This window comes from Camelina sativa, chromosome 14 (genome assembly GCF_030686135.1).
Source record: "Camelina sativa cultivar CO46 ecotype springtype chromosome 14, ASM3068613v1".
Taxonomy (NCBI): Eukaryota; Viridiplantae; Streptophyta; class Magnoliopsida; order Brassicales; family Brassicaceae; genus Camelina; species Camelina sativa.
The window spans coordinates 6,966,780-6,993,284 of record NC_141893.1 but is presented as its reverse complement, the minus strand read 5'-3'; the positions used below and the strand labels follow the sequence as shown (position 1 = coordinate 6,993,284).

The 26,505-nt window shown below is 38.0% G+C and overlaps 8 protein-coding genes across 14 annotated transcripts; 4 read left to right on the top strand and 4 right to left on the bottom strand.

Moving 5' to 3' along the window:
* Nucleotides 1-1,248: 1,248 nt before the first annotated feature.
* LOC104775408 (inosine-5'-monophosphate dehydrogenase 2) lies at nt 1,249-3,693 on the bottom strand. Its single transcript, XM_010460878.3, has 5 exons — nt 2,993-3,693; nt 2,270-2,865; nt 2,004-2,183; nt 1,644-1,901; nt 1,249-1,545 (listed from the first exon to the last, which is right to left on the bottom strand). Exons 1-5 carry the CDS (start codon nt 3,402-3,404, stop codon nt 1,474-1,476), a joined length of 1,518 nt encoding a protein of 505 aa, XP_010459180.1. The 5' UTR covers nt 3,405-3,693; the 3' UTR covers nt 1,249-1,473.
* Nucleotides 3,666-6,754, top strand: LOC104740320 (2-dehydro-3-deoxyphosphooctonate aldolase 2). Of its 3 annotated transcripts, none has more exons than XM_010460876.3 (15): nt 3,666-3,740; nt 3,845-3,917; nt 4,006-4,103; nt 4,338-4,434; nt 4,735-4,800; nt 4,888-4,947; nt 5,024-5,098; nt 5,189-5,273; nt 5,379-5,437; nt 5,554-5,598; nt 5,703-5,801; nt 5,900-5,947; nt 6,020-6,067; nt 6,149-6,251; nt 6,361-6,754. In XM_010460876.3, exons 2-14 carry the CDS (start codon nt 3,879-3,881, stop codon nt 6,203-6,205), a joined length of 876 nt encoding a protein of 291 aa, XP_010459178.1. In that variant the 5' UTR covers nt 3,666-3,740; nt 3,845-3,878; the 3' UTR covers nt 6,206-6,251; nt 6,361-6,754. The 3 variants fall into 3 exon arrangements, with proteins under 3 accessions (XP_010459178.1, XP_087342665.1, XP_087342666.1); XM_087486539.1 differs by having other exon boundaries at nt 4,888-4,951; nt 5,028-5,098; XM_087486540.1 differs by lacking the exon at nt 3,666-3,740 and having other exon boundaries at nt 3,755-3,917; nt 4,888-4,951; nt 5,028-5,098.
* Nucleotides 6,755-6,862: 108 nt separating this feature from the next.
* Nucleotides 6,863-11,972, top strand: LOC104740318 (putative cyclin-B3-1). Of its 3 annotated transcripts, none has more exons than XM_010460870.3 (23): nt 6,863-7,020; nt 7,384-7,423; nt 7,504-7,564; nt 7,642-7,674; nt 7,766-7,820; nt 7,916-7,967; nt 8,046-8,121; nt 8,290-8,325; nt 8,504-8,558; nt 8,743-8,797; nt 8,893-8,950; nt 9,145-9,199; nt 9,368-9,413; nt 9,523-9,590; nt 9,795-10,067; nt 10,147-10,269; nt 10,393-10,482; nt 10,595-10,756; nt 10,851-10,910; nt 10,984-11,082; nt 11,177-11,355; nt 11,433-11,611; nt 11,704-11,972. In XM_010460870.3, the coding sequence occupies exons 1-22, from the start codon at nt 7,006-7,008 to the stop codon at nt 11,566-11,568; spliced, it is 1,827 nt and encodes a 608-aa protein (XP_010459172.2). In that variant the 5' UTR covers nt 6,863-7,005; the 3' UTR covers nt 11,569-11,611; nt 11,704-11,972. The 3 variants fall into 3 exon arrangements, with proteins under 3 accessions (XP_010459172.2, XP_010459175.2, XP_010459174.2); XM_010460873.3 differs by having other exon boundaries at nt 6,870-7,020; nt 9,801-10,067; nt 11,704-11,841; XM_010460872.3 differs by having other exon boundaries at nt 6,881-7,020; nt 7,919-7,967; nt 11,704-11,841.
* LOC104740317 (uncharacterized) lies at nt 11,851-13,194 on the bottom strand. Its single transcript, XM_010460869.3, has 2 exons — nt 12,634-13,194; nt 11,851-12,520 (listed from the first exon to the last, which is right to left on the bottom strand). Exons 1-2 carry the CDS (start codon nt 12,963-12,965, stop codon nt 12,034-12,036), a joined length of 819 nt encoding a protein of 272 aa, XP_010459171.2. The 5' UTR covers nt 12,966-13,194; the 3' UTR covers nt 11,851-12,033.
* A 39-nt stretch (nt 13,195-13,233) lies between these two features.
* LOC104740316 (metal tolerance protein 10) lies at nt 13,234-16,042 on the bottom strand. The gene is made up of 6 exons (XM_087486538.1): nt 15,444-16,042; nt 14,845-14,957; nt 14,505-14,750; nt 14,261-14,341; nt 13,953-14,183; nt 13,234-13,842 (listed from the first exon to the last, which is right to left on the bottom strand). Exons 1-6 carry the CDS (start codon nt 15,631-15,633, stop codon nt 13,501-13,503), a joined length of 1,203 nt encoding a protein of 400 aa, XP_087342664.1. The 5' UTR covers nt 15,634-16,042; the 3' UTR covers nt 13,234-13,500.
* A 728-nt stretch (nt 16,043-16,770) lies between these two features.
* On the bottom strand, nt 16,771-20,444 carry LOC104740315 (glyceraldehyde-3-phosphate dehydrogenase GAPCP2, chloroplastic). Of its 2 annotated transcripts, none has more exons than XM_010460866.3 (14): nt 19,968-20,444; nt 19,545-19,633; nt 19,390-19,457; nt 19,265-19,303; nt 19,028-19,128; nt 18,684-18,796; nt 18,444-18,543; nt 18,159-18,305; nt 17,999-18,059; nt 17,812-17,909; nt 17,587-17,729; nt 17,387-17,470; nt 17,216-17,305; nt 16,771-17,119 (listed from the first exon to the last, which is right to left on the bottom strand). In XM_010460866.3, the coding sequence occupies exons 1-14, from the start codon at nt 20,058-20,060 to the stop codon at nt 17,065-17,067; spliced, it is 1,281 nt and encodes a 426-aa protein (XP_010459168.1). In that variant the 5' UTR covers nt 20,061-20,444; the 3' UTR covers nt 16,771-17,064. The 2 variants fall into 2 exon arrangements, with proteins under 2 accessions (XP_010459168.1, XP_010459169.1); XM_010460867.3 differs by having other exon boundaries at nt 19,563-19,633.
* Nucleotides 20,445-20,582: 138 nt separating this feature from the next.
* On the top strand, nt 20,583-24,056 carry LOC104740314 (uncharacterized). 2 transcript variants are annotated; one of them, XM_010460865.3, is made up of 13 exons: nt 20,583-20,865; nt 21,160-21,369; nt 21,507-21,557; nt 21,728-21,858; nt 21,950-22,066; nt 22,180-22,299; nt 22,499-22,560; nt 22,774-22,943; nt 23,057-23,110; nt 23,224-23,333; nt 23,430-23,543; nt 23,624-23,749; nt 23,840-24,056. In XM_010460865.3, exons 2-13 carry the CDS (start codon nt 21,160-21,162, stop codon nt 23,865-23,867), a joined length of 1,293 nt encoding a protein of 430 aa, XP_010459167.2. In that variant the 5' UTR covers nt 20,583-20,865; the 3' UTR covers nt 23,868-24,056. The 2 variants fall into 2 exon arrangements, with proteins under 2 accessions (XP_010459167.2, XP_010459166.2); XM_010460864.3 differs by having other exon boundaries at nt 23,837-24,056.
* Nucleotides 24,057-24,155: 99 nt separating this feature from the next.
* LOC104740313 (DEAD-box ATP-dependent RNA helicase 36) lies at nt 24,156-26,499 on the top strand. The gene is made up of 6 exons (XM_010460862.3): nt 24,156-24,884; nt 24,982-25,304; nt 25,396-25,599; nt 25,692-25,773; nt 25,848-25,946; nt 26,153-26,499. The coding sequence occupies exons 1-6, from the start codon at nt 24,270-24,272 to the stop codon at nt 26,303-26,305; spliced, it is 1,476 nt and encodes a 491-aa protein (XP_010459164.2). The 5' UTR covers nt 24,156-24,269; the 3' UTR covers nt 26,306-26,499.
* The last annotated feature ends 6 nt before the right edge of the window (nt 26,500-26,505 follow it).

Below are 26,505 nucleotides of genomic sequence, written 5' to 3'. Positions count from 1 at the left end.
GTGTCTATATTTTTAATTCATGGTTTAGGATTTAGGGTTCAAGGTGTATGGTTTAGGGTTTAGGATTTAAGATTTAGGGTATAAGGTTTACGTTTTTGGGCTTATATGGATTTAGTGTCTATGTGGTGTTAGGATTTAATATTTAGGATATAAACCCTAAACCCTAAACCCTAAACCCTAAACCCTAAACCCTAAAAGAAATCCTTCTAGCTGAAAAATAGTACAAAAACATTTAGCTAAAAGAAATCTATGTGGCTAATTTATCTTGGACAAATTTCTGCTCATGTAAAGAATGAGCAAGATATTATAAGATAAGTATCCATAACTACTAATCCACATGATTGATATTCAATGTTCTAAATAAATCAATGTTGTTAATTTTTATTTTGTTTATTAACCACTTATGAGTGTATATGTTTCTGGACCAACACAAAATATGAAGCAAGGAGCTCATGGTGTCTATGGATTTAATTGTGTGGATGTTGTATGATGATTATTTGGTCTGTCTACATTGGTATCCACAAAAAAATATCCACATGATCACATCCATAACCACCATTCAACTGCTATTCTTCAGCTTAATGTCTAGATATGCTTTGTAAATCCATGGAGACCTATCCACAGTTTTTCTATCCACTAAACTTTGTTTTTTTTTTAAAGTGAATAGTTTTGGTTTTAGGTTCAAGGGTTTATGTTCTAGGATTTAAAATTTAGAATTAAAGGGTTTTGTACTTATTTGGTCTATGTTGTGTTATGGATAATATGCTATGGATAAAGATCTAACCAAATTTATGTATGTATATTTTGTATGAATAAACACAAGTAACTATCTATTAACAATACTACAATTGATTATCCACTTATAATTGAACAAATGTTCAACGACTGATGGATACTGTATAATCTAAAAATTCATAAAAAATATAGCAATATGTATCTTAAAATGTAGAAAATATATAATCATAACATATTTTATATAAATAAATAGAAAATTTATTTTATGATAACAAAGAAATATATTTTACTTTGTTAAAGTGTTAACAACAAAAAAGAAGAGAAAAAGAGAGAAAAGAAGGAGAGAAAGAGAGGTAAGTTGTTAGTAAGGGCAAAAATGTAAAAGGAAAGTAGACACATAAGCAAAAAACTTGGGAAAATATACCATGAGTGGAAAGTGGGTTTTTGTGACAATACTTTAGGAGAAAGTGGTTTTCATGACATTTGCCCAAAAAAAATTTGTACTCAAGTCCATTAAGCCATAATTCAACTGGACCACCATATATTGATGAAATAAAACGGCCATAATACAAATTTTACTTCGTCCACCAGAAGTCTTATTTGTTGAAGTTCCACAATCCCATATGGTTGATCTGGGGATATGAAATAGCATTACGAAACACGATTCAACTATAACAAGATTACACGAATATCAACTGAGCCGAGTCCTTATTGTTGAGGAAAGTAAAGTAGGGAAAGTTAAAACGATTTCTTTTCATAAGAAACCAGTCCATGAATTCCACCTTCTATCTGTGCTGCACCAGTACGAGCCTATTAACAACATCAAAACCATAAAAGTTAAATACACATCAAAACAGCGTAAATAGCAGATTAAGCTAGTTTTCCAAGGAGTAGAATTAACGACATACCTCGAGTCTAAGGACATTATCTCTCAATAGCTCGTGCGCAGACTGCAAAGAGGAAGCACCAAGATCTTGGAAACCTTGCTTCACGGCATGCATTGTGTAAGGTATAAACTTCAATACCGAGCCTTTATCTGCAACTGCTCCAACTACTCCTTGTGCGATCTTGAGTTTCGTGGTATCTCCCAAGTATCTCTGGTCGCTTCCTTTGGTCATCGCTTCTAATGAACCCATACCTCTGTATTTCTTCACTCTCCTACCGTTCTATATAATTAACACAAAAACAGACCAACCAAAGCAAAATCATTGAGGAACATGGTAGTTGGTTTAAATCATTATTCAAAGTAGGAAGTTGTGTTCAATTACCCGATATTCATAAGCTCCAGGAGCCTCGGTGCTTCCAGCTAAGAAGCTTCCCATCATCACAGTTGATGCTCCAAGAACTAGAGCCTTCACAATGTGACCTGAGTTTGAGATACCACCATCTGCAATGACAGGTACACCGTGCTGAGCAGCAACTGTAGAGACTTTGTACACAGCAGTAGCCTAAATAAAGAACCCAACTTTATAAGGTGTAATTCATAGAATCAACTTAGCACTCTATTTCAAATATGAAAAGCTTATCCATTTACCTGTCCACGTCCAACGGCACAAACCTCTTGTGTTGTGCATATAGATCCAGAACCCATACCAACTCTCAACCCATCAACTCCTGCTTTAATCAAGTTCTCAGCCTGATACATAGTCACCACATTCCCACCAATCACATCCAACTCTGGATACATATTCTTCACATACTTAATCATTTCAATCTGGTAAATAGAGTTCCCTTGCGAACTATCCAACACCACAACGTTAGCTCCAGCTTTCACCAAGTGCTCTAGCCTCTCCTTGTCTGAATCCCTTGTCCCTATAGCTGCACCAACCATCCATTTATTGTCTGCACCAACAGTTCCTGACCCTAACTTGGGATATCCTTTAACCCTCTCCACATCGTCTTTTGTCACTACGTTCACTGTCTCACCTTCCTTCTCAAGAACCACAAATCCTTTCTGCTTATCTTCCAAAACTGCCTCGATCTTATCAAGATCAATATCCCACGGCACACTGTAATCATTACTCTCACAACTCCGCATATAGTCATATATCTTCATCTCCTTCTGGTCATCTTTCAAACTCGACCACTCAGATTTCGAGACATAACCCAACAATTTCGGTGTCAATGTTCCTGAATCAAATCAAACAACAACAAAAATGTCGTTTAGTGAAAACTATTTCACAATAGTATTCAGTAATCTACTTATTGACCACTATATTGAAATTGGAAGAGACGAATAAAGTAGTTAACTTTATACCTGCCTGGGAGACAAAGACGAAGGAAGAAGGGCCAAAATCATCAACAGAACCAATCTGATGCTCTGGGCATTTGAAAACAGCATCGGACGCAATCGGAACCTGGAGCGACTTGGCGTGACGGATGACGGAAGCTTGAGAGTCGATGTCGCAGTTATAGTGAACGATTCCGATTCCACCAAGAGCAGCCATAGCAGCAGCCATGTGGGATTCAGAAACAGTGTCCATCGGGGAAGCGACGCATGGGATCGAGAGTGGGACGCGCTTGCTGAGGCGCGTGGATAGAGAGACGGCGTCCGTGGAGAAGTCGATGTAGTGAGGTAGGAAAATCACATCGTCGTAGGTGTATGAGTATCCCTGTGAGAATAGCCTCTCAGCTGAGAATCCATCTTCGAATCCTCCTCCTCCTGACATCTTTCGAATCCCTAATAATGGCGTCGCTTGCGTTGAGAGATTAGAGGGGAAATGAACAGTGAGGGTGGTGAGCTAGGGTTTAGTGATGAGGTTGGTGAAGGAAGGTTTTAGGAGCGAAAAACGACAAAAATGAAAATAGAAGTGGGTGAAATAGATAAAACCGGAATCGAAGATATTAAACCGAATCAAATCAAATCAAATTTGGTTTTGTAAACCGAATCGAATCAATGATCTATCCACGCCAGGGATTGTACTGTTTGTGTATCCGAACATTACGTTATCGACCAATTTTCTAATTTGGCATCTCAGTCTCACTACAGCTTCGAGATCAAAAAGGTCAGGTTCCTAAACTCTTCTTTTGTAGATCAATGTGGAAATATTGTTTTAAGTTCTTCGTGAATTTTAGGTTCTGAATTTGGATTTTTCTTTGAAAAATTTAGGTTTTTGTTTCTCTACGATAAAAAAAAAAAAAAAATGGCGGATTCATCGTCACTGTTGTACAATCAGCTCAAGGTTGAGTGTTATATATTCACAATCCCGAGTGTTATTTATTTTTCTTACTTTTTGTTTGCTGGTGGATTCATATTTTGACTCTTTGTAGGTTGCTAAGCCGTTCTTCTTGTTGGCTGGTCCAAATGTGATAGAATCTGAAGAACATGTTCTTCGAATGGCTAAAAGCATTAAAGATATTGCCACAAAGTATGTGTAACCACCATCACTACTGAAGCTATTTTCTCGTTTTTTTCTCCAGAGATCCTGTGTGAGGAACTAATAAAACAATTGATTTAGGGGGGAAGTATGTTCAAATGTTGATCCACATATAGGGATTGGGTCATAGTTGAGACCTTGATCCTCTCATCACATGAGCATTTTTAGGTTATTGAGTAGTGTGTGATTACTTATGCATGTTGTTGTTGTTTGTGAACGCTGTAGGCTTGGGTTGCCTCTGGTTTTTAAGTCAAGTTTTGATAAAGCTAACAGAACTTCATCAAAGTCATTCCGAGGTCCTGGCATGGCTGAGGGTCTGAAGGTAATTCATTCCCTCTTATTTGAGTTGCAAGTATGGATGATCCTCTGTCCGGTGCTGTTAACATTGCGCATTTGAAATCATTCAAGTGTGTCAATGCTAAAAGTATCTTAAATTTATTAGGTCTTTTAAAATCTTTCACTGTGAGCTGACACCAGCAATTAGTAGTAGCTCCTGGCTAGGAGCTATAATGCAACCAATCACACTAACAAAAACTAGTCACGATGTGTCTTCATTATTAGTCTGTAATTTCTGCACAAGTATAGTAATGTAAGATAGTAACTTTTCTGGTTCTCTTAACAGATTCTTGAGAAGGTGAAAGTAGCATATGATCTACCAATTGTTACTGACGTTCATGAATCGAGCCAGGTATATTGAGTTTTAGTCACGTCAGAGAATCAAAATTCGAAAAATCTTTGTTCCTTTCTGATGCTTAGTTTATTTTCTATTAATTAGTGTGAAGCGGTGGGCAAGGTTGCAGATATAATTCAGATACCCGCATTCTTATGTCGCCAGGCAGGTTTCTAACATATGTTTTCTTCAGTTCATTTTAGCTTTCAATTTTTCATCTAACTATTAACAATATCTCCAGACAGATCTTCTGGTCGCGGCAGCCCAAACTGGGAAAATTATCAATATAAAGAAGGGACAATTTTGTGGTCACTCTGTGAGTTATCTTTTCCGTCGTGTTTTGATCTGGTCAAACTTTTGTTTCCTGGTATATTGTAGTGACTGAATTCATGTAATCCAATTTAAGGTCATGAGAAACTCGGCCGAGAAGGTTAGACTCGCAGGGAATCCAAATGTGATGGTTTGTGAAAGAGGAACCATGTTTGGATACAGTAAGTTAACTGTTCTCTGTTTTAATAGAATTGAAAGATTAATATTTGCCGCTTTTATGAAAAGACACTGAGTACCTCCTTTTTACATTGGATTTTGTTCCTCAGATGATTTAATAGTTGATCCACGAAATTTGGAATGGATGAGGGAAGCTGATTGTCCCGTTGTAAGTTAATCTTGCTTCTCGTTCTTTTTCTTGTACCGGGAGTTTATATCTTAGTATTGACGTTATATTGTGATGTTTGCCATTCTTATAATACAGTTTATAATTGTTGGCTTCAGGTTGCTGATATAACTCATTCATTACAACAACCAGCAGGCAAGAAGGTATGAAAATTAGAGCCAACAATGCTCTTAGTAATTGGGAAGTGCTTAGAATTTCAAAGATAAATCAGAAATGGTCTAAGCTCAAATATACCTTGTTTATATAGTTAGATGGTGGGGGTGTTGCTAGTGGAGGCCTTCGCGAATTAATACCATGCATAGCAAGAACCGCTGTAGCTGTTGGTGTCGATGGAATTTTCATGGAGGTATCGAATTGTCTTTGCAAGTTGGTTGTATCTTGTGTCACCTTTATATCTTTGTTCCAATTTTGTTATGAAACTTGGCTACTATTCTGGTGAATTAGGTGCATGATGATCCTTTAAGTGCACCAGTTGATGGTCCAACACAATGGGTGAGTTATACTTTTTTTTCAAACCATATCTATTCGCATTCTTGATCATCTTTTTTTTGCTTCCCGTTTTAGCCTCTGCGTCATCTAGAAGAACTGCTAGAAGAGCTCATTGCAATCGCGGTACGCCATTTACATCATCCATAGATTTACTGTGTGTTTATCAATTTGTTGTAACCTTTGGCAGTTATGACATCTTTGCAGAGTGTCTCAAAAGGGAAACAACAGTTCCAAATGGACCTCACGCCTTATCGTGATTAGAATCAATGGGGTGTATTATCCAGGCAAGTAACCGAAAAAAATCAAGGTAAAAAATGATGAACTCTCTTCTTTTTCTTCTCATCATTTGCAGATATTATGACAGGTACTTTACTTGACTCGGATTTTTCTTTTTTTTTTTTTTCTGAACTTTGTAGGTCTCTGACTTCATTTTGGGTGCAACTACACCTTAATAAATATTTCAATCTTGTCGGAGCAATACGCATTATATTTGTTTGTCGGCAGTCGGCAAAATACATCTCCCCACAGGCAACAGCGACTATTGTATTTTCAAAGTAGCTGATGTTGCCAAATATCAAATGTCTTAAAGCTAAAAAAAAAAAAACAACAATTGGAAGTTAACTTATTAATTTACTAATACTAAAGTATACAGAAGTTACGTTTTCTATACATTATTTTATATTTATACACATAACATAAGCTTTTTCTTTTGAACTTTGTATGTAATGCATGGTTTCTTTCTTTGTTGCACTTGCACAATCGATAAAACCTCGACAAACAAAATGGAAATATAGCAAGTCTTTTTATTTATGCAAATAGATTGATGGGCATAAAAATTGGATTCAAGTGGGCACGGGTTAAACAAGTTTAGCCCAAACAAAACAGTGAATAAGTATAAACTGAAGAGGGCTAAATCGTAAATTTCATAAGCTCAATTTCAAATATCAGAGAAGCGGCGTCGCTGATTCCGGAAATTTGCAATTTGCAACGGTAGAACTCTCTTGCGATTGAGAGAGTTTCTGGGGGAAGAAGAAAGCAGAAGATCTGGAGATTTAAGGAGAATGGCGTTCGCGAAGGTAAACCCTAACTTCCCCAAGATTTTGAATTTGAAAACTGAGTTAGGGTTATTACACGTTCATCGCAGATGAGTTTTGAGATCGAGATTCGAGGGCCTGTTCCTGTTTTCATTCGATTACCATTGAGCTGTTTTGTCGTAAATTCCAAAGCGCGATTAGGTTTTATCGAATCTTTAATTTCTCGTATACAGAAGAGATTTGGCTTGTTCTTCTGCTTCTTTTATCAGTTTGGTAGACGGTATGGGGAAGTTACAAGATTAGTTTCATGTGATTTTCATCTCAGATTTGGTTATCTGGTGTACATAGTATTACAAATCGAAAACTTACAAAGCCTGAGATTTCTTATTTCACTTACTATTGCAGGCACCAAGGCTTAGTAGAGATGATATACTTGGAAATCGAGGTAAGGGAAACTGTTACTTGGTGAATCTTTTTCATTCTTAAACAAAATAATTCAGTTCTAAATGTTTAAATCTGAAACAGTGAGCACTAGGAGTTTCAAAATCTTCTCCGATAATCAGAAAACTGATCCAGCCGGTACAGTGTAAGTGTATCTCTTGCATTCATCTTCCAGTACTATTGTTATTTGTTCATCTGAATTAATTTTTGCTATTGCTGCAGAGGGATTTCACAGAAGACTCGTATTCCTTTGAGGTTTGTGATGAATATGGCTTGACCATTAAGAAGTAGACTTTAGTTTACGAATCTCAAGAAATTATTAATCTTGTGCTTTTACATTGTTTAGGAGAAAGTCTATTACAATTAGCGGTGTAGCAGCTTCTAACGTAAACAATATGAAGGTTTATCCCTTTCCCTCTCTCTGAGTTCCTCCAAGTGTGGGATGTTTATGCAGTTAATTCACATGTATGTGCATTTTTTTGTTTTGATTGAAAAGAAGGGCATTTCGAGAATCGTAGACAAGGGCAAAAGCAATAATGAAAATTCTGGTAAGGTTATCGCAGAGAGTATTTTCCTTTACAATTTTGGGATGTAAAAGTTAACTCAAATTTTTGTCTCCTTTTCAGAGGAATATACTAAAGTCAGAAGAAAAGCGTTGGCTGATTTAAGTAACCTTGGCGGGAATTCTGGCAGTAGTACCATGTAATTTTCTTAACTCTAAGGGTTTCTTTTTGTGATCTCTTATGGAAAACATTGATAAATTTCCCATGGTTTTCATTTCTTATTCAAACTGATTTTGTGTAGTTAGTTTTTATTGTACTGATTTGTGTTCTGCTTTAAGACTATTCCATTTAACATGCAATAATGCAGGAAATGGAAGGGTGTCAAATGTGGAAATTTGCAAAGGTATGAAGTAATAGCTAGCTTTTGCTAGCATACCTACAATAGCGTTACATCACTACTTAGGATTAGTAATCTCAGTCAATGAGCTTTTACAGAACGAATCTGCAGAGTTTCATGTATGAACTATATGATCTTTGACAATGAGTTGATGAGCTGCGCAAATTGACCTTTCTATGTGTAGGATTTCAGTTGTTTCAACCAGAGTTAATGATCTTTCAGTGAAAAAGTCTACCAAGGTATAGCAACCGTATTGGCAAAGTATATTTATGTTGTATACTTGCAAAGTACTATCACTAGATGCATATGACTTGCATATGACCTGCAGCAGTTATCACAAACGTTGTGTCTTAAAGCATCTTGATCGCTATTTCCATCAATATTCTGTAAAACCTTATCTTATTTTTTTTTCCCCTGATATAGGAGCCTGAGAGTAAAAGAACAACCGAACTTGGAAACAATAACCCTATTAAGATAGGTGAGTTCCTAAATGTTATGATTGTTTTCATGTTTATGGCTTTAGTTGATCTGTACCATTTATCTAAACTTCCGATGATATAATTCATATTTTAGGTCAGAAATTCATCAAAAGCAAAACCCTGAGCCTTGGATCAACGGCTGGTGGAACAAGGTACATTTGATCTCATGCCTAATAGAATATCCCCTTCTAGACTAGATATCTTGTTTATTCCCTACATTACCTATCAAGTTGTCGAAGCTCTCATCAAGTGACCTGTTGTTCATTCGGACCTTTTCCTTAATATCTGCTGAGAATGATTCTACATATTTTACTGGTTAACTTCCTTGACTGATTTCTTCTTGCAGAAAATCCTTACCAACTTTAAAGAGAACAAGCCTCGTAGAGAAGAGCATGAAAAAGGTTAGCTCGTTCTTAAGTCAAAAGTCAATCTACTTGACATATATTTTTCTTATAGTTAGCTGGTTGTACAACAACTCGTGAGGCTAATTATTTAGGATATTTTAAGTAATTGTACATGTCTCTACTTGCTGTCTTTGATTCTGATTTATTCTTATTTTCTTGGCGCAGTACAATGTCTCAAGCTTGAATTCGAAACAATTGGGTCAGGGTCCAGGTATCATGGATTCCTCTTCTAAACTTCTTATGTGTGATGAAAATGTATATGTTAAAGTTGTAACTCGATTGACTCAGTATCTGATATTAGTGAGGTTGCATTGTTACAGCTAGTAAAGCCAGTAACAAAGGCGTCTCACAGCTGAGCAGTGTCCATCTCGTAAGGAAATCTATCAAGGTATATACCGCGTTCTCTTTCTTATCTTTGTATACAAGGGGTATCTCTCAAATAATTTGGGCCTTGGCCATCATCATTGAACTACTAAATCAGTCTTCTTTCACTTTTATTCTCTTGCTTCTGATCATTTATCTGGCAATAGTTACAGTCATATTGAGGTTTTTTTGTTTAGTATATATGTGACAACTTTCTCTCTTACTCAAGATCCAGAAAACAGTAAAGACGTCGCTACAAAACCGTAGTTCTCTTAAGAAGCCCCCAGTTGGTAGAATTTCTTCAGTTCCTTCTTCTGATGAAGTTGTCCCAACACTGTCACTTCCGAAAAAGGTTGAAACAGAATGTCTCAAAGAAGATACTCAGGGACAGAGTTCTTCTAGTGAAAACAAAGACCCAACAACAAAAGTGTTGGATGTTAAAGCAAAGCCAAAATCAAAACGTAGAAAGTCTTTCACATCTCTACTAGTGACAGGATCAAAGGTTCATAATTCCACTAGATGTTGGTTCATTGTGACTTTTTTTGTCTCCATTATTACTAATTTGGTAACTTTTTTTGCAGTTTGATGAGAAAAATGGTGATACTGCACTGCCAGAAAAGCTTCCCAACATTGATGATGAATCCAATCAGCTGGAAGTTGCGGAATACGTGGATGACATATATCAGTTCTATTGGATTGCAGAGGTAATTCACTTCTTACTCCACATACACAATTTCGCTTTCCTTATATTCGCTTTTTCATTTTTCCTTATAATTTTGAATTTGAATTTTAGCTTTCGAAGTGCTTAACGTGAAATGTTGTTTCAGGCATTAAGTCCAGCTTTGGGATACTACTTGTCAGCTCATGCAGAAGTTAGTCCAGTTACACGTGGAATTTTGATCAATTGGCTTATCGAAGTGAGTTCATGGATTTTTCCGTTTCCATTTCAACTAGATATTGTCCCTACTTAAAGTTTTTCTTCTCCATGTAGAATCCTTTAAATCTCAGTACTGCCTATTTGTTTTGCAGGTTCATTTCAAATTTGATCTAATGCATGAGACACTCTACCTCACAATGAACTTATTAGACCGTTACCTTTCCCAAGTTCCTATACGGAAGAACGAGATGCAATTGATTGGTCTTACTGCACTCTTATTGGCGTCTAAATACGAGGACTATTGGCATCCCAGGGTATGTGACATTTTATCCTGAAAGCTAAAACCTCTTCTTAATCTCCTATGGTTTCAAACTTATAATTTTGTAACCGGCCCATGTTCATGTGCAGATCAAAGACTTGATTAGCATCTCAGCAGAATCATACACCAGACAACAAATCTTGGGAATGGTAATTAGTGAACTCTGTTTAAAATCAACTTCTCTATATTCATTTTAACAATCTTTGGTCGTTTTCTTTTCAGGAGAGAATTATGCTTAAACAGTTAAAGTTCCGTTTGAATGCACCCACCCCCTACGTTTTCATGTTGAGGTTCCTAAAAGCTGCTCAATCAAATAAGAAGGTACACACAAAACTTCTATTTGAATGCTATAGAAGCTATGAAATTAATCTGTCTGATTAGGTGGACATTGAATGGTATTATTTTTCTTTATCAGCTTGAACAACTTGCCTTCTACCTTATCGAGCTGTGCTTGGTTGAATACGAAGCTTTGAAGTATAAGCCGTCATTGCTATGTGCATCAGCCATTTATGTTGCCCGATGCACTTTGCATATGACTCCAGTTTGGACCCCGCTCCTAAACAAGCATACCCACTACAATGTCTCTCAGATGAAGTAAGTAAACATCTTTTTAATAACTCCTTAGACTAATTACATTGTTTTCCTAGTCTTACACAATTTTCTTATCACAGGGATTCTTCTGACATGATCTTGAGGTTTCACAAAGCTGCTAAAACAGGAAAACTGAGGGTCACTTATGAGAAGTACATGAATCCAGGTCACAGCAACGTTGCAGTCTTGAAACCCTTGGATAAGCTCCCTCTTTAAGTAGAATTCTACAAAAGTCACGGCATGCCTCACCAGTCTAAAGGTATATTACATATGTTCATGTAGCTGAAACTTGTTTTCTATTTTGCTTTCTCGGTTGAACTGATTTTGTTCATTCTTACTCGGAAATTGCAGGGAGATACAACATCAACATGGACTCTAGCCGAATATTAAGAAAACTCAAGGCTAATGGTGATTGTTAAATAGGTGTCTTGATTAGGTGTGTTGTTTTTTCTGTGTGCTTAATCACACTGAGTAATATTACAGTTTCACATGATCATAAAGACAAAACTCCAATGTATTGATAACGTTGTATAAAGCTTCTGGAACAACATAACAGTTCTAGGTTTTCCCAAGAATTAAGTCAAACCAGATCTACTCATAAATATAAAAAACCTTTAATGTATAAACTATATACACCTGAGATGTGTGCCCTTGAGTGTGTGTATGGCAACTCTACTTCCACTATGAGCATGTGAGTAAACTGTCTGTGACAAACACATCCTCTGTCTCCATTGTCCGTCTCACTGCTTGGTAAAAGTTAACCCATGAAGACGAATAAGAGTCCACAGGACCGAGAAAGAAGGTAGGATTGGGACTACTTGCAGGGGAAGCAGTCACCAAATCCAAAACCGAAGCTGCAGGTTTGAGCTGATGAGGGAAATTGAAGGCCAAGTTATCAACTTTATGCTCATAGATTTTGCCATTACGATCAAGTTTATATCGAGAAGTGCCTTGAAACTCTCCTTTAGCTTCCCATGGAACTCTAGGCACACCCTTGAGATTCCACCTGATGAGGATCATGTTCTCTGACGGTTGCCATACCCTGAAGATCTCAAGTGAGATATCCCTGAACAATATCTTCCCATGAAATCTGAGGGCCCAGAAGATCAATTTGTAGTTCTCAATCCCAGTGAACGTGTTCATTGGATCCACAAGTGTTATATCATCCCTGTATATAAACAAACAGTCACAAAGCAGAGATCAAAGGAGGCTCCTTTTTTGTACCCAGAAGATAAAGATTCTTTCTTTCATCTCGTATCATTCAAATATGAAGAGTAATACCTGTAGATGTCGTAATTGAGGTCTCTGGTGAAGAGCAAAGGCAAATCTTCACGAAGTGTACGGACAGCGACACCAAGATTGATGTAGAATTCATCTTTGTCGTGGTTATTATGCTTGTCTTGAGAGGCGTGTCTTGTCTTAACCTGGGCATCTTTAAGAGGAGGAGACTGGATGCTAGAAAGAGAGAGTGTGGAGAGGTTATCTTCCTCAAACTCGTAGCTAATTGAAGAAGACGACGATAGAGATTGACTGAAAATGGGTTTAAGGTTTGGGTATTTTCCGGTTTGAAGATGGATTGAGGGAGATGATAGATTAGTAAGAAGAAAAGCCATAGCTGCTTGCGTGGTTTTTGAGAAGCTCGTCTCTTTGGGTTTCTTCTTTACATTTTCATGGCGAAGATTCTGAGCCAGAGAAATTGTCTTGTGGAGAAGAGCAATGAAGCACGGAACTTTTGTTGGAAGATAGATAAAATCAAAAGCTCTTTATTTATTTATTTTTTTTTTTTTTGAGTGGTTTTTGATTTAAAACTCATTATTTTATTATGATCTTTTTTTAATCTTTATTTTTGTGTTTAGTTAGTTTAGTGTTTAAAACAGAAACGGAAATTAATGTTGTTGTTGTTGTCTATTAGCTTCAAACGTCGTGCAGTCCAACTTACCAAAAAACCACACAAAAGTGCATCTCATATACAAAGACGGCACAACGTCCAAGTACTACACACATTTTTTACTCGCAAATTGGAGTAACTAAACAGCGTTGGACTTCATTCATTCGATTGCCACATACATATAGACAAAACGATACGAAGAGTACATAAACTAAGAAACTAACACTAGTACTACAAGTCCAAGAATTTTACTTCAATATCTAATTACACTTGTGTTCAGGACGATGAGTGAACTCGAAGTCTATGTGGACAAAAGCTCGTTCCACTTCAGCGAGCTGCTCTAGCTTCTCCTGAAGAGTCTCTCCGATGTTGTGAGCCTCTTGTAGTCTCATGTCCTCTGGCAAAACAATGTCTACTTCCACGAAATAGTGTGTCCCAAAAGTGTAAGCCCTTACTGTGTCAATATGCTTGATTTGTTCGTGATGGTTCCATATCAAGAATGTCAGTTTCGCCAAGAAATCTGGCGGCGCAGAGCGTCCTATCAGCGAATGGACGTTCTCTAGTACGGTTCTTGCCCATGTTGCTATGGTGTACAAAGCTATCTGCAACCATATAAAGAGAGAAAGAACCATTAATTTTCTCTAGAACACTTCTTGATTTTAGATTCCAAAGTTGAGATTTGATATGACTACAAGAGCAACTGAATACATACAAGTATAGCACCAGAGGGATCAATCCACCAGTAGAATTTGACGGCCAAGACAGCTGTTGCTAAGCCGATTGAATTGGTAACGACGTCAAAGAGGTGATCCTGAGCATAGGCCCTAACGATTTCGTTCTGAAATCCTCTACAATAAATCATGAGTAGAAACTTCACGATGGTGACAGAGACCATGATCCCGATCATCCATTTCTCCTCTGTGCTATTCATATGTATACCACTCTGTAACAAAAATAGAAATTAGTTAAATAGATCAAATAGCCGATGAAAGCAGTGACCAGAGAAAACATGTGATGTACCTTAGCAACTAGTTGTCTTCCTGACTCTAGTAAAACTTGCAGTCCAAGAGTTGCCATCACGGAAGCAAAAACAATGATCCCCTGTTAATTAAAAGGGTATATACACTATCATTTCGAGTCTTTCACATAAACACAATTTTTGTGACCAGGCTTGGCTAGAATTATATATATGTTTCTTGGGAGACAAGTAAGTGTTCGTAGGAGTCAGAACAAAACTAAACAAACAGAGAAGACAGAAGCATACCACAGGTTGCATCCGGCGCTTTCCGATTGGATAGTGAAACTGGTTTGGTTTCCTCATGGCATTAGCTGTAAACCAGAGAATAAAACCAGACAAGAGATCCAAGAGAGAGTCCAAGGTTGAAGCAATCACAGCCATGGATCTACTCTCCATAGAGGCATAAACTTTAGCCACAAAAAGCACCAAATTTGTTGCGTTGGAGATGTGAACTGCCAGTCTCTCACTCTTTGCAAGCTTCTTCATTTCTTCCTGTGGAAACCAAAAAGATGAAGGATTCATGAAAGGACTAAAGGAAGAAATCTCAAAGAGACATACCAAAAAACTAGATAAAGAGCAGCCAGACCTCAGTTGGAGCACCAGATGCAAAACCAGTTTCGTGGATAGTCTCCATCTCATTGAAACCCTCAAGGAGCCTCTCTTGCTTCTTGTAATATTCAGAGACTCTACGTTCCTTTCCTGCATAATGAAGACAACAAATAAGAGGGTTAAAAGCCCTGTTTCAAGTTATAACAATTTGATAGACAATCAGATTCAGCATCCATATCATTTTTAAAATAAAGAAGGGATCATCAGCCATATACAAATTCCGAAAGAGAAGCCTTAAGATTCCATCGAAAGCTTGAATCAACAAAAGATTTAATAGTCCACCAAATCAAATCAATTAGAAAGGGCTTTAGACCAAAAAAAGGTCATACACACTAACTCTAGATTTTTTCAGAAGACTTAAAAATTAAACTACTTGAAGCGATTTCAGTTCATTTTCTGATCTGTATTTTTCGATTTCAGTTCATTTTCTGAACTGCATAATCACTTTTCTGATGAAGTTCCAATCAGAAGTCTTGTTCCATGATCATGTATACGTTTATATGAACGGACTGAGTGCAGATCACGAATACAAAAAAAAAAAAAAAAAAAACAGGAAGAAGGAAGAAAGAGACTGACTTGGAGTACGGAAATAGCGAGAGAAGCGAGTGACACCGTCGTGACGGCCGGTGGAGGAGGGTGAAGAAGGGAGTTGAAAAGCGTCGAGGCTGAGACGCCAAGACGACTGAAGCGGCGGCGCATCGTGGTCGCTAGGTAAAAGCTCGACATTGTATTCGTCTGCCGTTCGGACTATATGCTCCGTCGTCATTCTCCGATCGCTATCGAAAAAGGTGTATCTTCTTGTTCTTGGGGGACGTTGGGGGAAGTTTGCAAGAGAGAAGAAAAAACAAACAAATACTTGCTTGCTTTTGTATGATGAAGCCTATGTATGTAGATAGATAGGCAGGAGAGGAGGAGTTATAAAAGCATTACGAGTCATACACTAACTCTCTGTTTTCTCTGTGACATGCTAATATATTTTTATATTAATAGAAAAAAGGATGTCAAAACACAAATAATAGTTTTTTTTTTGTCTGCTAATAATTTATAATAATAAGACTTTTGCTTTACAGTAAACAAAAAATTGGATTTCTTGTTAGAATGAATATAAACAATAACGCCGAAAAATATAGATCCTATTCCTATCCTACTTAGTCAATATTAGTAATTACAAACATACTTCAATTAGAAAATTCTGGGTTGAATTGGTATATTATTACAAATGATATTTTTTGCTTAGGTATACACGAAAATATCTTTTGTCTTGTGTGTTTGTTTAAAATGTGCACATAATTGGTAAAAACGAATTAAAAGAAGTATTCGTATGTTGTTATAGAGTTTGACGAAGTAGGTGGTCATTGCTCACTAGTGATGCAAAAAGGCGTGGTCCAAAATAACAACATGATCAAGGGAGTCCCCAGTTCTTTATACATTACGCTTTCCTTCATCTCTTCTAAAAGGTTTTCTAGACGGCCACGTCAAAATGATTAAGTAATGTATATTATTTTGTGCACATTTGTTGCGATCAAAGTGGTTTCCCACGATTGCAAAAAGCTTTTGTCCCCTTATGCCTTTTGTTTTATCTTCTTTTATGCCACCATTTTCTCCGAGTGCGGTTTTTTTTTTCTTTTCTTTCTGATGTAACGTCGTGTTACTATTAACAACATAAATCCTATAATTCTGTCATTATGTTTTTTTCTTTGCATATCAATTAATCAATTTGAGACGATTATCAGATAATTTTGCCTTGAAGTGGATGTGATGTCACTATTTCATCATATATTATTAGGTACAAGAAGGTTAATCAATAAACTCGCTTACCTAATCTTTGTGTAGTGTAGTCATGGATGGCTCACTGTCACACTTTCGAATAAATCATCTCGACAATTATCTTTCAACATAGACATTGCCGCCAACCAAAAAATCATATAACCGGAAGATTCCAAACTTGGAGACCAATCTTTCTACTTAGTAGGCTAGCTGTATAAAAACGGTACATCTTTCTCTCAACACTCAACAGGGATCACTCGCGAACAATGTTTCTTAATACAACAAAAAAAAAACCTTTCCCGGATTATTAAAATCGTATGGTTCAATATTCAAACCCCAACAACAACCAAAACCAAGAAGCTAGGTTACCTAATGAATCGAATAAGGAGGAACTCTTTGGCTTCTCTAAGAAAGAAGCATGGTTCAGACTTTAGCGGCTGGCTGCAACTAACGCCATGTGCTCTATCAGGTCGAGGACTCGGTTGCTGTAACATTACAACACCCACATTTATTTTAGTCTTGGGGTATATAGTCAAATGGCAATGTGATGGTAAAGAAATGCAAGAGGACAAACTATTTACCTGTAACCCCATTCGTTGTCATACCAGGAGACAAGTTTCATGAAGGACTTGCTTAACCCAATCCCAGCATTTGCATCAAAGATACTTGACCTAATTTTGACAATGACCACAACATTTGAGGACCAAAACTAGGTTTTGAATGATCGGTTTCAAGATTTAAGAGTGAAATACCTTGAATCTCCTAAAAAATCGTTAGAGACGACATCTTCTTCTGTATACCCAAGAATGCCCCTAAGTGGTCCTTCTGATGCAAACCTGTTAAGAGATTTTTTAAATCAAAATCGTGAGAGGGTTATATTACAAGTTCCATGGTTTATTCATGTAAAGAGAATGATACGGGAATTGGTTGAACAGAGTTTTGGGAGGAATACTTTATGGCTGCCTTAACGTCTTCATACGATGCATCCTTCTCAAGTCGACAAGTTAAATCCACAACAGAAACATTTGCTGTTGGAACACGGAACGCCATTCCCGTTAGTTTTCCATTGAGTTCTGGAAGGACCTTACCTACAGCCTATTGAGACAAGTTAAGCAAGCCATGACTTAAATATGATTCCAGATGTGATGTTCATATAGAACCATATGATTTTGTATACCTTTGCAGCACCGGTTGAGCTAGGAATGATGTTTTGACTGGCGCCTCGGCCTCCTCTCCAGTCCTTCATTGATGGGCCGTCCACAGTTTTCTGAGTAGCTGATTTTACAAAAGCAAACATGAACAAAACACATAATTTAGTCTCGTCAGGTCAATGATATACAATGATATATAGAAGAATAAAAGACCTGTGGTTGCGTGGACTGTTGTCATCAAGCCTTCAAGAATACCAAATTCCTCATGCACCACCTGCCATATACAAGTTCTTCAGGGCCAGACAATTTTATTTGACCTTAATGAGGTTCTTCAATACAAGTTATATACAGGACAAAAACAATATGTACAAACCTTGGCAAGAGGTGCCAGACAATTGGTGGTACAGCTTGCATTGGAGACTATATCCATGTTTGGTTGGTATGTCTTCTCGTTTACTCCAACAACAAACATGGGCGCGTCCGCGGAAGGGGCAGAAATGATGACTTTCTTGGCACCACCCTGCACAGGCAATGAAAGGTCAAGCAAACCGATGGCAATTTTAGTAGATAATTGTTCGAATTAATATAAAGCCTGTATTCAATGTTAGATCCAGTAAAACTAGTCGATCAATAAGTGCGTTCAGATGGAAGTGCAAACCTTCAAATGTGCTGATGCTTTTCCAACAGTGGTGAATACCCCTGAAGACTCAACAACATACTCAGCTCCAAGATCTTCCCACGGGATTTCAGCTGGGTCTCTGAGAAAGAACCAGAAAGATGTCAGGCACTAAAATGATAAGCTTTTTACTCTATCAATAGGAAAAACATGAAAACTGATTCATAACTAGTCCATGTCTACACAGATATAGATGAGTCAACAGTTTGAGGCAATCAATACCTATTGCTGACAACTTTGACCTGTTTTCCATTGATCTCCAAAGTAGAATCATCAATTACATTGATGGTTCCTTTGTAATTTCCATGAGTAGAATCATACTTAAACATGTAAGCCTGCATAAGAAGGGGGAGAAGATTTGCAGTTAGTTGATATACAAGTATCAAATGCCTCTTAATACGATTTCCTTAAACTAAAAAAGTTACTGAATAAGATACACTGAATGGGTAAAAGACTATAAGCAGCAGTTATACAAAAAATCTGGCTAAAAATACAATACAAACTAGTAAGATCAAACCGCACAGAAAGTTGCAACTACTTGTAGATAAGACAGTAATCATCCTTACCATGTACTTGGCGTCAATGAATGGATCATTGACAGCTACAACCTCAATATCATCCCTAAAGGTTGCGATGCGGAGGACCAGCCTTCCAATTCGACCAAAACCTGTTCCGTACATAATAAATACAAGCATCGGTAAGAACTGAATTGGCGAGGGGCTAGAAGCAGATCAGAAGGAACGAAAGCATACACTATCTAATGATCTCAAAATGAATCCAACAACAGATAAAAAAGAACATACCATTGATCCCGACCTTTGTCTTTCCGCTGCTCCTTGACCCTATATAAGTCAATAAAATCAAAATTAGCTGTAAGAACGCAGCACCAAACACAGCAGTTAAGAAAATAAATAAATTTTCTTCGTACTTTGAACAGCAGGAGGTGCTGCCGTTGCAGTGGCCTTGATAGGTTGTACCCGTCTAGCATTGCTTTTTCTGTACATTTGAACATTTATAAAAAAAACTTAACAGATGCAAAGAAAGCATCGTAATTTACATGTAGTACAGAGTTGGTCACTGAACAGTAAAGATGAAGCTGACCCAGCTGAAACTGCAGCACCAGAAAATCTGGACGAGGTCAGGTTGTGACTGAATCCAAGACTTGAAGTGCCCTGACCATTTGATACAAAAAGATATAAACCCACTGAGACTCTCGAAACGTATAAAAACTCAATGCTGTCTAAGTGTCTATCATCGATTAGAGTTCATCAGATAACACAGGGCCAACGACTATAAAAGATAACCATAACCCCGAGTTTACTTCTCATTGAGAAATTGAAATCATAACCATATACAAGAAGACAACACCTCCAACAAAATCCATGAAAAACTCCAGGCGACACGGAAATACAAAATTGAAGCAGATCAAAGCTAAACGTAAGCTGAAACAAATCAAATAAAACCAAAATCCGAGAGAACAAAAAAAAAACGCAACACGTTTTATACCTGAGAATGATCGTATGAAGACGATGGATAAAGCTCGACACGAGGAGCGGCGGCAGAAGTGGCGGCAGATCTGAGTAGAGAAGAGAAGGCCATTGCTAACCAGAGATGTCGCTCGCCGCCAAAAAAAAACCTAAAACCTTCCGCCTTCTTTTGAGTGTAGCTGAATAGTCAAAACAATAAAGGAACCTGAAGTCTCCAAGAAAATGCTCGTCGAGTTGCAATTGCACACTGTTATTAGTCTTCTTTGAAGAATATTCTCATGTTAAAAATATACTACTATATGCTTTTACGACTCCGCAGAGACGATGACAATGTTCCGATGCGGCGCGCCACTACCGTAACTACTTTTCCGATGAGAATTAAGGGACGAGATCTCACGGAGGAAAAATTACAAAGCCGCGTGTAGCGGATCAACGTCTTAGGCCCATGATTTGGTGGGCCAACTGGTCATATTTGAACAATGTTGACGTATCTTTTGTAGTTTACTGGGGGGAAAGCCCCTACTAATAAAAACGACGTTTAAGTTTTGCCACGTCGGACAAAAATGGCAAGTATGACAGGTGGCAGATCCAGCTGGCTCTCCCCTCTAAAATTGGGATTACTGTTAAAAACGACGACGAGCTGAGCTGAGCTGAGGCCAGCTTCTCCGAATAGGCCACGTGGCATTGCGCTGTTCGTCTCACACTCCTCTCCGTGCTCCTTTCTGGCTCTCCCGTCAAAAATGGCGTACCGTCGCTTTCTCTGTATCTCTAGAATTCTCCATAGATTAATTTGAACCTGAACCTGAATCTTCATCTTCTTCTTCTTCTTCTCTAAGGATTCGCCCGAGAAACCTTGTTTCTTCCTCTGTTCCTATCGTTCGACGTTCTCGGGCCTTCGCGCTTATGCCTTCGGCAAGGTCTCTCATACGCACGAAATTTCTCGTTGTGTTAGTTTGTTAGGATCCGTTTTGTTGAGCAATGTATTGACATGCTACTACCGAGTTTACCGATTATAATTTTCTGAATGAGTTCTTCGGGATTGGTTGATTCGTTTTCGTATTTCTTCTTAGATTTGGCGAACTTATTTAGATCGTGTTTATGTGGCTTGAGTTCTTCTCTTTCCATTAGCTAGTTGTGATTTGTCATTGTAAAATCTCTGATTGCCTCTGTGACAATTCTCCTTTTGTTGTTGTTGTTGTAATTTCGGATAGATGCCAATGGAAAGGTCGTATAGCAATGCAAGAATGGCCAACAGTTTCATGTTCTGGAATGATTGTGTTGAGCCAGAGGATTTAGAAGAAATGTGGATGGATCCTGCAGTGAGTGCTGAATGGATTGATGTTGGAGAGACTAAAGGGCAGAAGGTTCACCTCTCTAGGGATCCTGATGGACAACCTTATCTAACACAGACCGAGATGAAGGTATAGTCACATTCTAAAATATTTGTGTGTTTGGCAGATGGTTTTCATTTGATTCTAAACATTGATGTGAGGATATTGTTAAAGATATTTAGAGCTTTCTTTCTGCCTACCTATTGATCAACCCCTTACCTTTGCAGGCTGTTGCTGATATTACTGTCCGGAGGCATTTTGATTCCATATTGGATCCGGTATGCTTCTTTTTCACCTATCATTGAGAGTTTCATGTTCGATTGTTGGTCTGCTGTAATCATGATTCTGAAGTATTTTCAAAGTGGGCAGTTCTTTAGAAAACTAGTACTTATTGAACTCATATATGCCTTTCGTATTTCAAAGTTTGCATCTCCCTCTTCCTCTGCAGGAAATGATATGCGCAATTGCTGAGCTTGAAAGTGACCGCAAGCCTCTTATTATGCGGTACAGCAAAAAGACCAAAGAAACTGGCCTAGGGATTTTACAAGTTTTCGAAAAGACAGCAGCGTGGTTGGCTGGGTACAAAACGATCTCTAGTTTCTCTCCTTTTCAAATAGATCTTGAATTTATAAAATCTAATGTTCCGGTTTTGGTCTTAACTTTACTGCAGAGGGCAAGGCTATCAGGCATATAATGTGGATGACAATCCAGATCTTCTTCACAAGCCCTTTATAAATGTATATTTTGGTGCAGCTTACCTGAAATGGTTAACAGACTATCAGAATAAGTATGATATCTCGTCCCATGTTGACATTGATAGCTTTACAATTTCAATGACAACAAACTTTAAATTCCTTCTGGAGTTACGTAAGTTTTTTTACCACAAATTCCCATGTGCAGCCAGAGAAGTGAAGAGTTTGTTGTCAGAGCATATAATGGTGGGACAAAAAAGGCGACTCACAAGTCGACATTACCATATTGGAAACGATACCTTGCAGTGAAAGAAAGTCTCCCTTCAAGGTTTTTTTTTCTGTTCTCCGATTCCCCTTTTACCTAGTTTCTTAAGTCATATTTTATGCATGGTTGCAAGGAAAATGTTTTTTGTTGCCATGTGCTTTCATACTGTTATTTTTGTTCATACTTATAACACGATAGTTGCACCAAGAAGCGGAGAGAAGGGAAGCTAATACTTCAGTCTCTTTGGTAACTGTTGTTGCAGAAAACATGTTGATGCTGGCCCTTCAAGCTTTCATCCTACGAATCATGCTTCAGCAGGCTCAAGTAATCTCTACCTCTTTCTGTTTATTATGTATCATATGACAATGTGTCCACGTTTATACACATGCACCTATGTCAAACATATTAATATCTCTAGAAATACTAGGAGCATGGTGCAGTGTGCCAATGCTTTAGCTACATTATCATATTTGGAGAACTTCTATCATTCTCCTTTAAGTTTTGATATGAACTGGAATATACCCTCTGGTGGAACAGACACCAATTTCACATACTGGGACTGTCGAGCTTCCCCTGAAGATATGGAAAATATGTGGAATCATTCTGAAGTATGTAAAGAGTGGACAAAGTCTAAAGAAGAAAGGGGAAAGGTTCGTTTTTCACAAGATGGTGAAAAGAGGCCTTACCTTTCTCGAGGGGAACTAAAGGTACTGTCTGTCTTTCAGTTGTGCAGTTTGACATATATTTTCCGGAGAACAATAACTGACACTGTTTTCACCATATTGCTGTCAAAACAATGCTATATTTTCCATTTCATCAGGCTGTTGCAGAAATAATTGTTTCAAAGTACTTCAGCACGAAAGGAATTAGAGTTGTAAGTGTGCATATCTGTGAACGGTCACTTGCTGAGGCAACTTTTATTGGGTATCTTTTTGGACTATTCATATGTACTTATACTGATAAAATATGTTCCATTTCACTGAGCAGCCTCTTGTTTGTGCGGTTGCTGATACTGTGTGCATGCGGTTTGTGAATGGTACTAAGAAACATGTTGGAATACTCGGAGTGGACTACTCAACCGCTTCCTGGTTATATTCGTAAGTTTGTGACCGAACTTGGTTTCTCTATAGTTACATTATAAAGTCTTGAGCAAATATCAAATCCAAAAGGGGCTGTGTTTTTTGTGAATAAAGGGAGCTAGGATACCGAGCATACAGAGTTGATTCAGCAGACGATCTAACCAAACCATTTTTCTCAATGTACTTCGGTGTAGCCTATTTGGTTTGGTTATCCGAATATGAAGGAAGGTACACATATCAAACACCAAACACCAAATCTTAGTCAAAACATACATATCAATCTGATTCAAAGTATATGTGATACGCAGTCAGAGAAGTAATCAATTCATTGTCCAAGCTTATATGAGAGGTCCTGACCACGTTGATCTTGAACAATCATGTCCAATCTGGCTCAAGTTCGAGCAAGCTCTAAGCTATTATGAAGAGTCCAAGAGGTTATCAGTCAATGTTGGATTTTTAATTTTGTGATTGGAAACAAATCTGATTATTGATATATTTTATGATGGTTCTTTGTCTCTCAGCAGGGAATCAGGAAGTTGCATTATCTTATGAGACAGCGTCTATGATGAAGATTAAACGTTTTATAGCTTTGGTTTCATCTATTTGTATCTCAACGTTTTCGTTTATGCGGTTTCTGTGTTTTTTTTCTTTAATTTCCCTGTCTTGCTTTTTTGTTTGTACGATGATGAATATGATTAACCGTGTAGAAAAATTAAACAGTAAAAAAAGTACATCTTCAAATTGGCATAGCTCAATAAACCGCGAAATTAATTGGGATATCTAAAATAGTCGGTTCGTTCGGGTTGCGGTTTTATAATTAGGTTCGGCTAAACCGGATTTGAACTCCCCTAGTTAACGCGTGTATATTACATGTCGAGGACAATCTGAGAACGGCGGCTAAACATATTTCCGGCGATAACTTGGAATCAATTTTCTTCTTCTGATCCAAAGAGAATGGAGGAACCAACGTCGGAGGAGGGAGGTGGTATCACCATCATGGCTAAATCCCGCAAAACCCCTAAACCCTTAGAACCAATCCAGTCTCAGAAACTTGATTCCGACCAGAATGCTCCTCAGTTTGAGAAATTCACAAATCCTAACCCTGGTTCCGACACCACATCCGCCGCTAATTTCGAAGGACTAGGATTAGCTGAGTGGGCAGTGGAAACGTGCAAGGAGCTTGGCATGCGTAAACCAACTCCAGTTCAGACTCACTGCGTGCCCAAGATATTGGCCGGGCGGGACGTCTTAGGTCTTGCTCAGACTGGTAGTGGTAAAACGGCGGCGTTTGCTCTTCCGATACTTCACCGCTTCGCTGAAGATCCTTATGGAGTCTACGCTCTTGTGGTGACGCCGACTAGAGAGCTGGCGTTTCAGCTCGCTGAGCAGTTCAAGGCTTTAGGCTCGTGTTTGAATTTGCGTTGCTCTGTGATTGTTGGAGGAATGGATATGTTGACCCAAACGAGGAGCTTGGTTTCACGACCTCATATCGTCATTACCACCCCCGGGAGAATTAAGGTTTTGCTTGAAAACAATCCTGATGTTCCTCCTGTTTTCTCTAGAACCAAGGTAAAAAACACAACTTTTGAGCTATCAAAGTACGTAGCTTGCTTTTTTTTTTAGTTGATTCTTCTTAGCTTTACTTAGTGTTGTTGTGTTTGATTAGTTCTTAGTGCTGGACGAGGCGGATAGAGTTCTTGATGTTGGTTTCCAAGACGAGTTGCGGGTGATCTTTCAGTGTCTTCCGAAAACTAGACAAACTTTGTTGTTCTCTGCTACGATGACTAGTAACTTACAGACATTGCTCGAACATTCCTCAAACAAAGCTTATTTCTATGAAGCCTATGAAGGGTTGAAGACTGTTGACACTCTTACGCAGCAGTACATTTACGAAGACAAAGATGCTAAAGAATTGTATCTTGTGCACATTCTTTCGCAAATGGAAGACAAAGGCATTCGATCAGCTATGATTTTTGTCTCCACTTGCAGGTCTGATACTCATAGCTTTATATAAAAAGTCATTTATCTAGCCGGTGATCCCATTTGCAGTTACTGATTAGACTTTGTTTTGGTGTTTTAGAACATGTCAAAGGTTAAGTCTTATGCTCGAAGAGCTTGAAGTGGAAAATGCAGCTATGCATTCTCTGAATTCTCAGTCTGTGCGACTATCTGCATTAAGTAGATTCAAGTCTGGGAAAGTACCGATTTTGCTTGCGACTGATGTTGCCAGCCGTGGATTGGACATTCCTACTGTTGACCTTGTCATCAATTATGACATTCCGAGGTACCTTTTTGGTGATGATTTCCTTTTTCTTTAAATTCACTGTGCTTTTCAAGTTTAACTGATATTCTAATTCTACATTTGGCTCACATCAGATATCCGAGGGATTATGTTCATCGTGTTGGGCGTACAGCTAGAGCTGGTAGAGGAGGACTGGCTATAAGCTTTATCACTCAGGTAAAGTAGTCAATCATAGAACCACATCAAACATGGTTGGGCTTACAACCTAACCCTTGCATATCCTTTTGCAGACCGATGTGAAACTTCTCCATGGAATAGAAGCGGAAGTTGGAAAAAAAATGGAAGAGTACAGCTACAAAAAAATCACAGACAGTTTAGAAGTCACTAAGGTAAGATTCTCTGTGTAATACATCAATGTTCTTGTTTTTTATCCTTGGCTCAGTCTGGTCAGATACTGAGTCATACCAGCTACCTCGCCATTATGCCTAGGTTATATAGTTCATCCGGGTATATAAGAAAAGTAAAATCAGTTGTTTGCTGGTTGTTATAGCCTAGCATGTTCTACTGATCCAAACTTCAAAAACTGAATCTGCAGGTGTCAAAAGCCAAAAGGGTGGCAATGATGAAGATGCTAGATGATGGATTCGAAGACAAGGTCAAAGACCGGAGGAAACTGAAACGTAAAACACTTAATGATAAAGGCTTGTTTAAGAAGCGGAGCAAAAGGCCAAAATCAACAGAAAATTGATTACTAAAATCATCTTCAAGTTTTGTTCTCTTTACTGCATTTTGAGCAGCAAATCTCTGACAATCCATGTTTACCAATGTTCTTTCTTACTTTGATCACATTTAGCAAATCCCTTAGTCTTGAATCTTGTTGATTATTCACATTTTGTAAGAAACGTTTTGACATTTATCACTTATCAGATTTCCTTCCCCACATGCCAC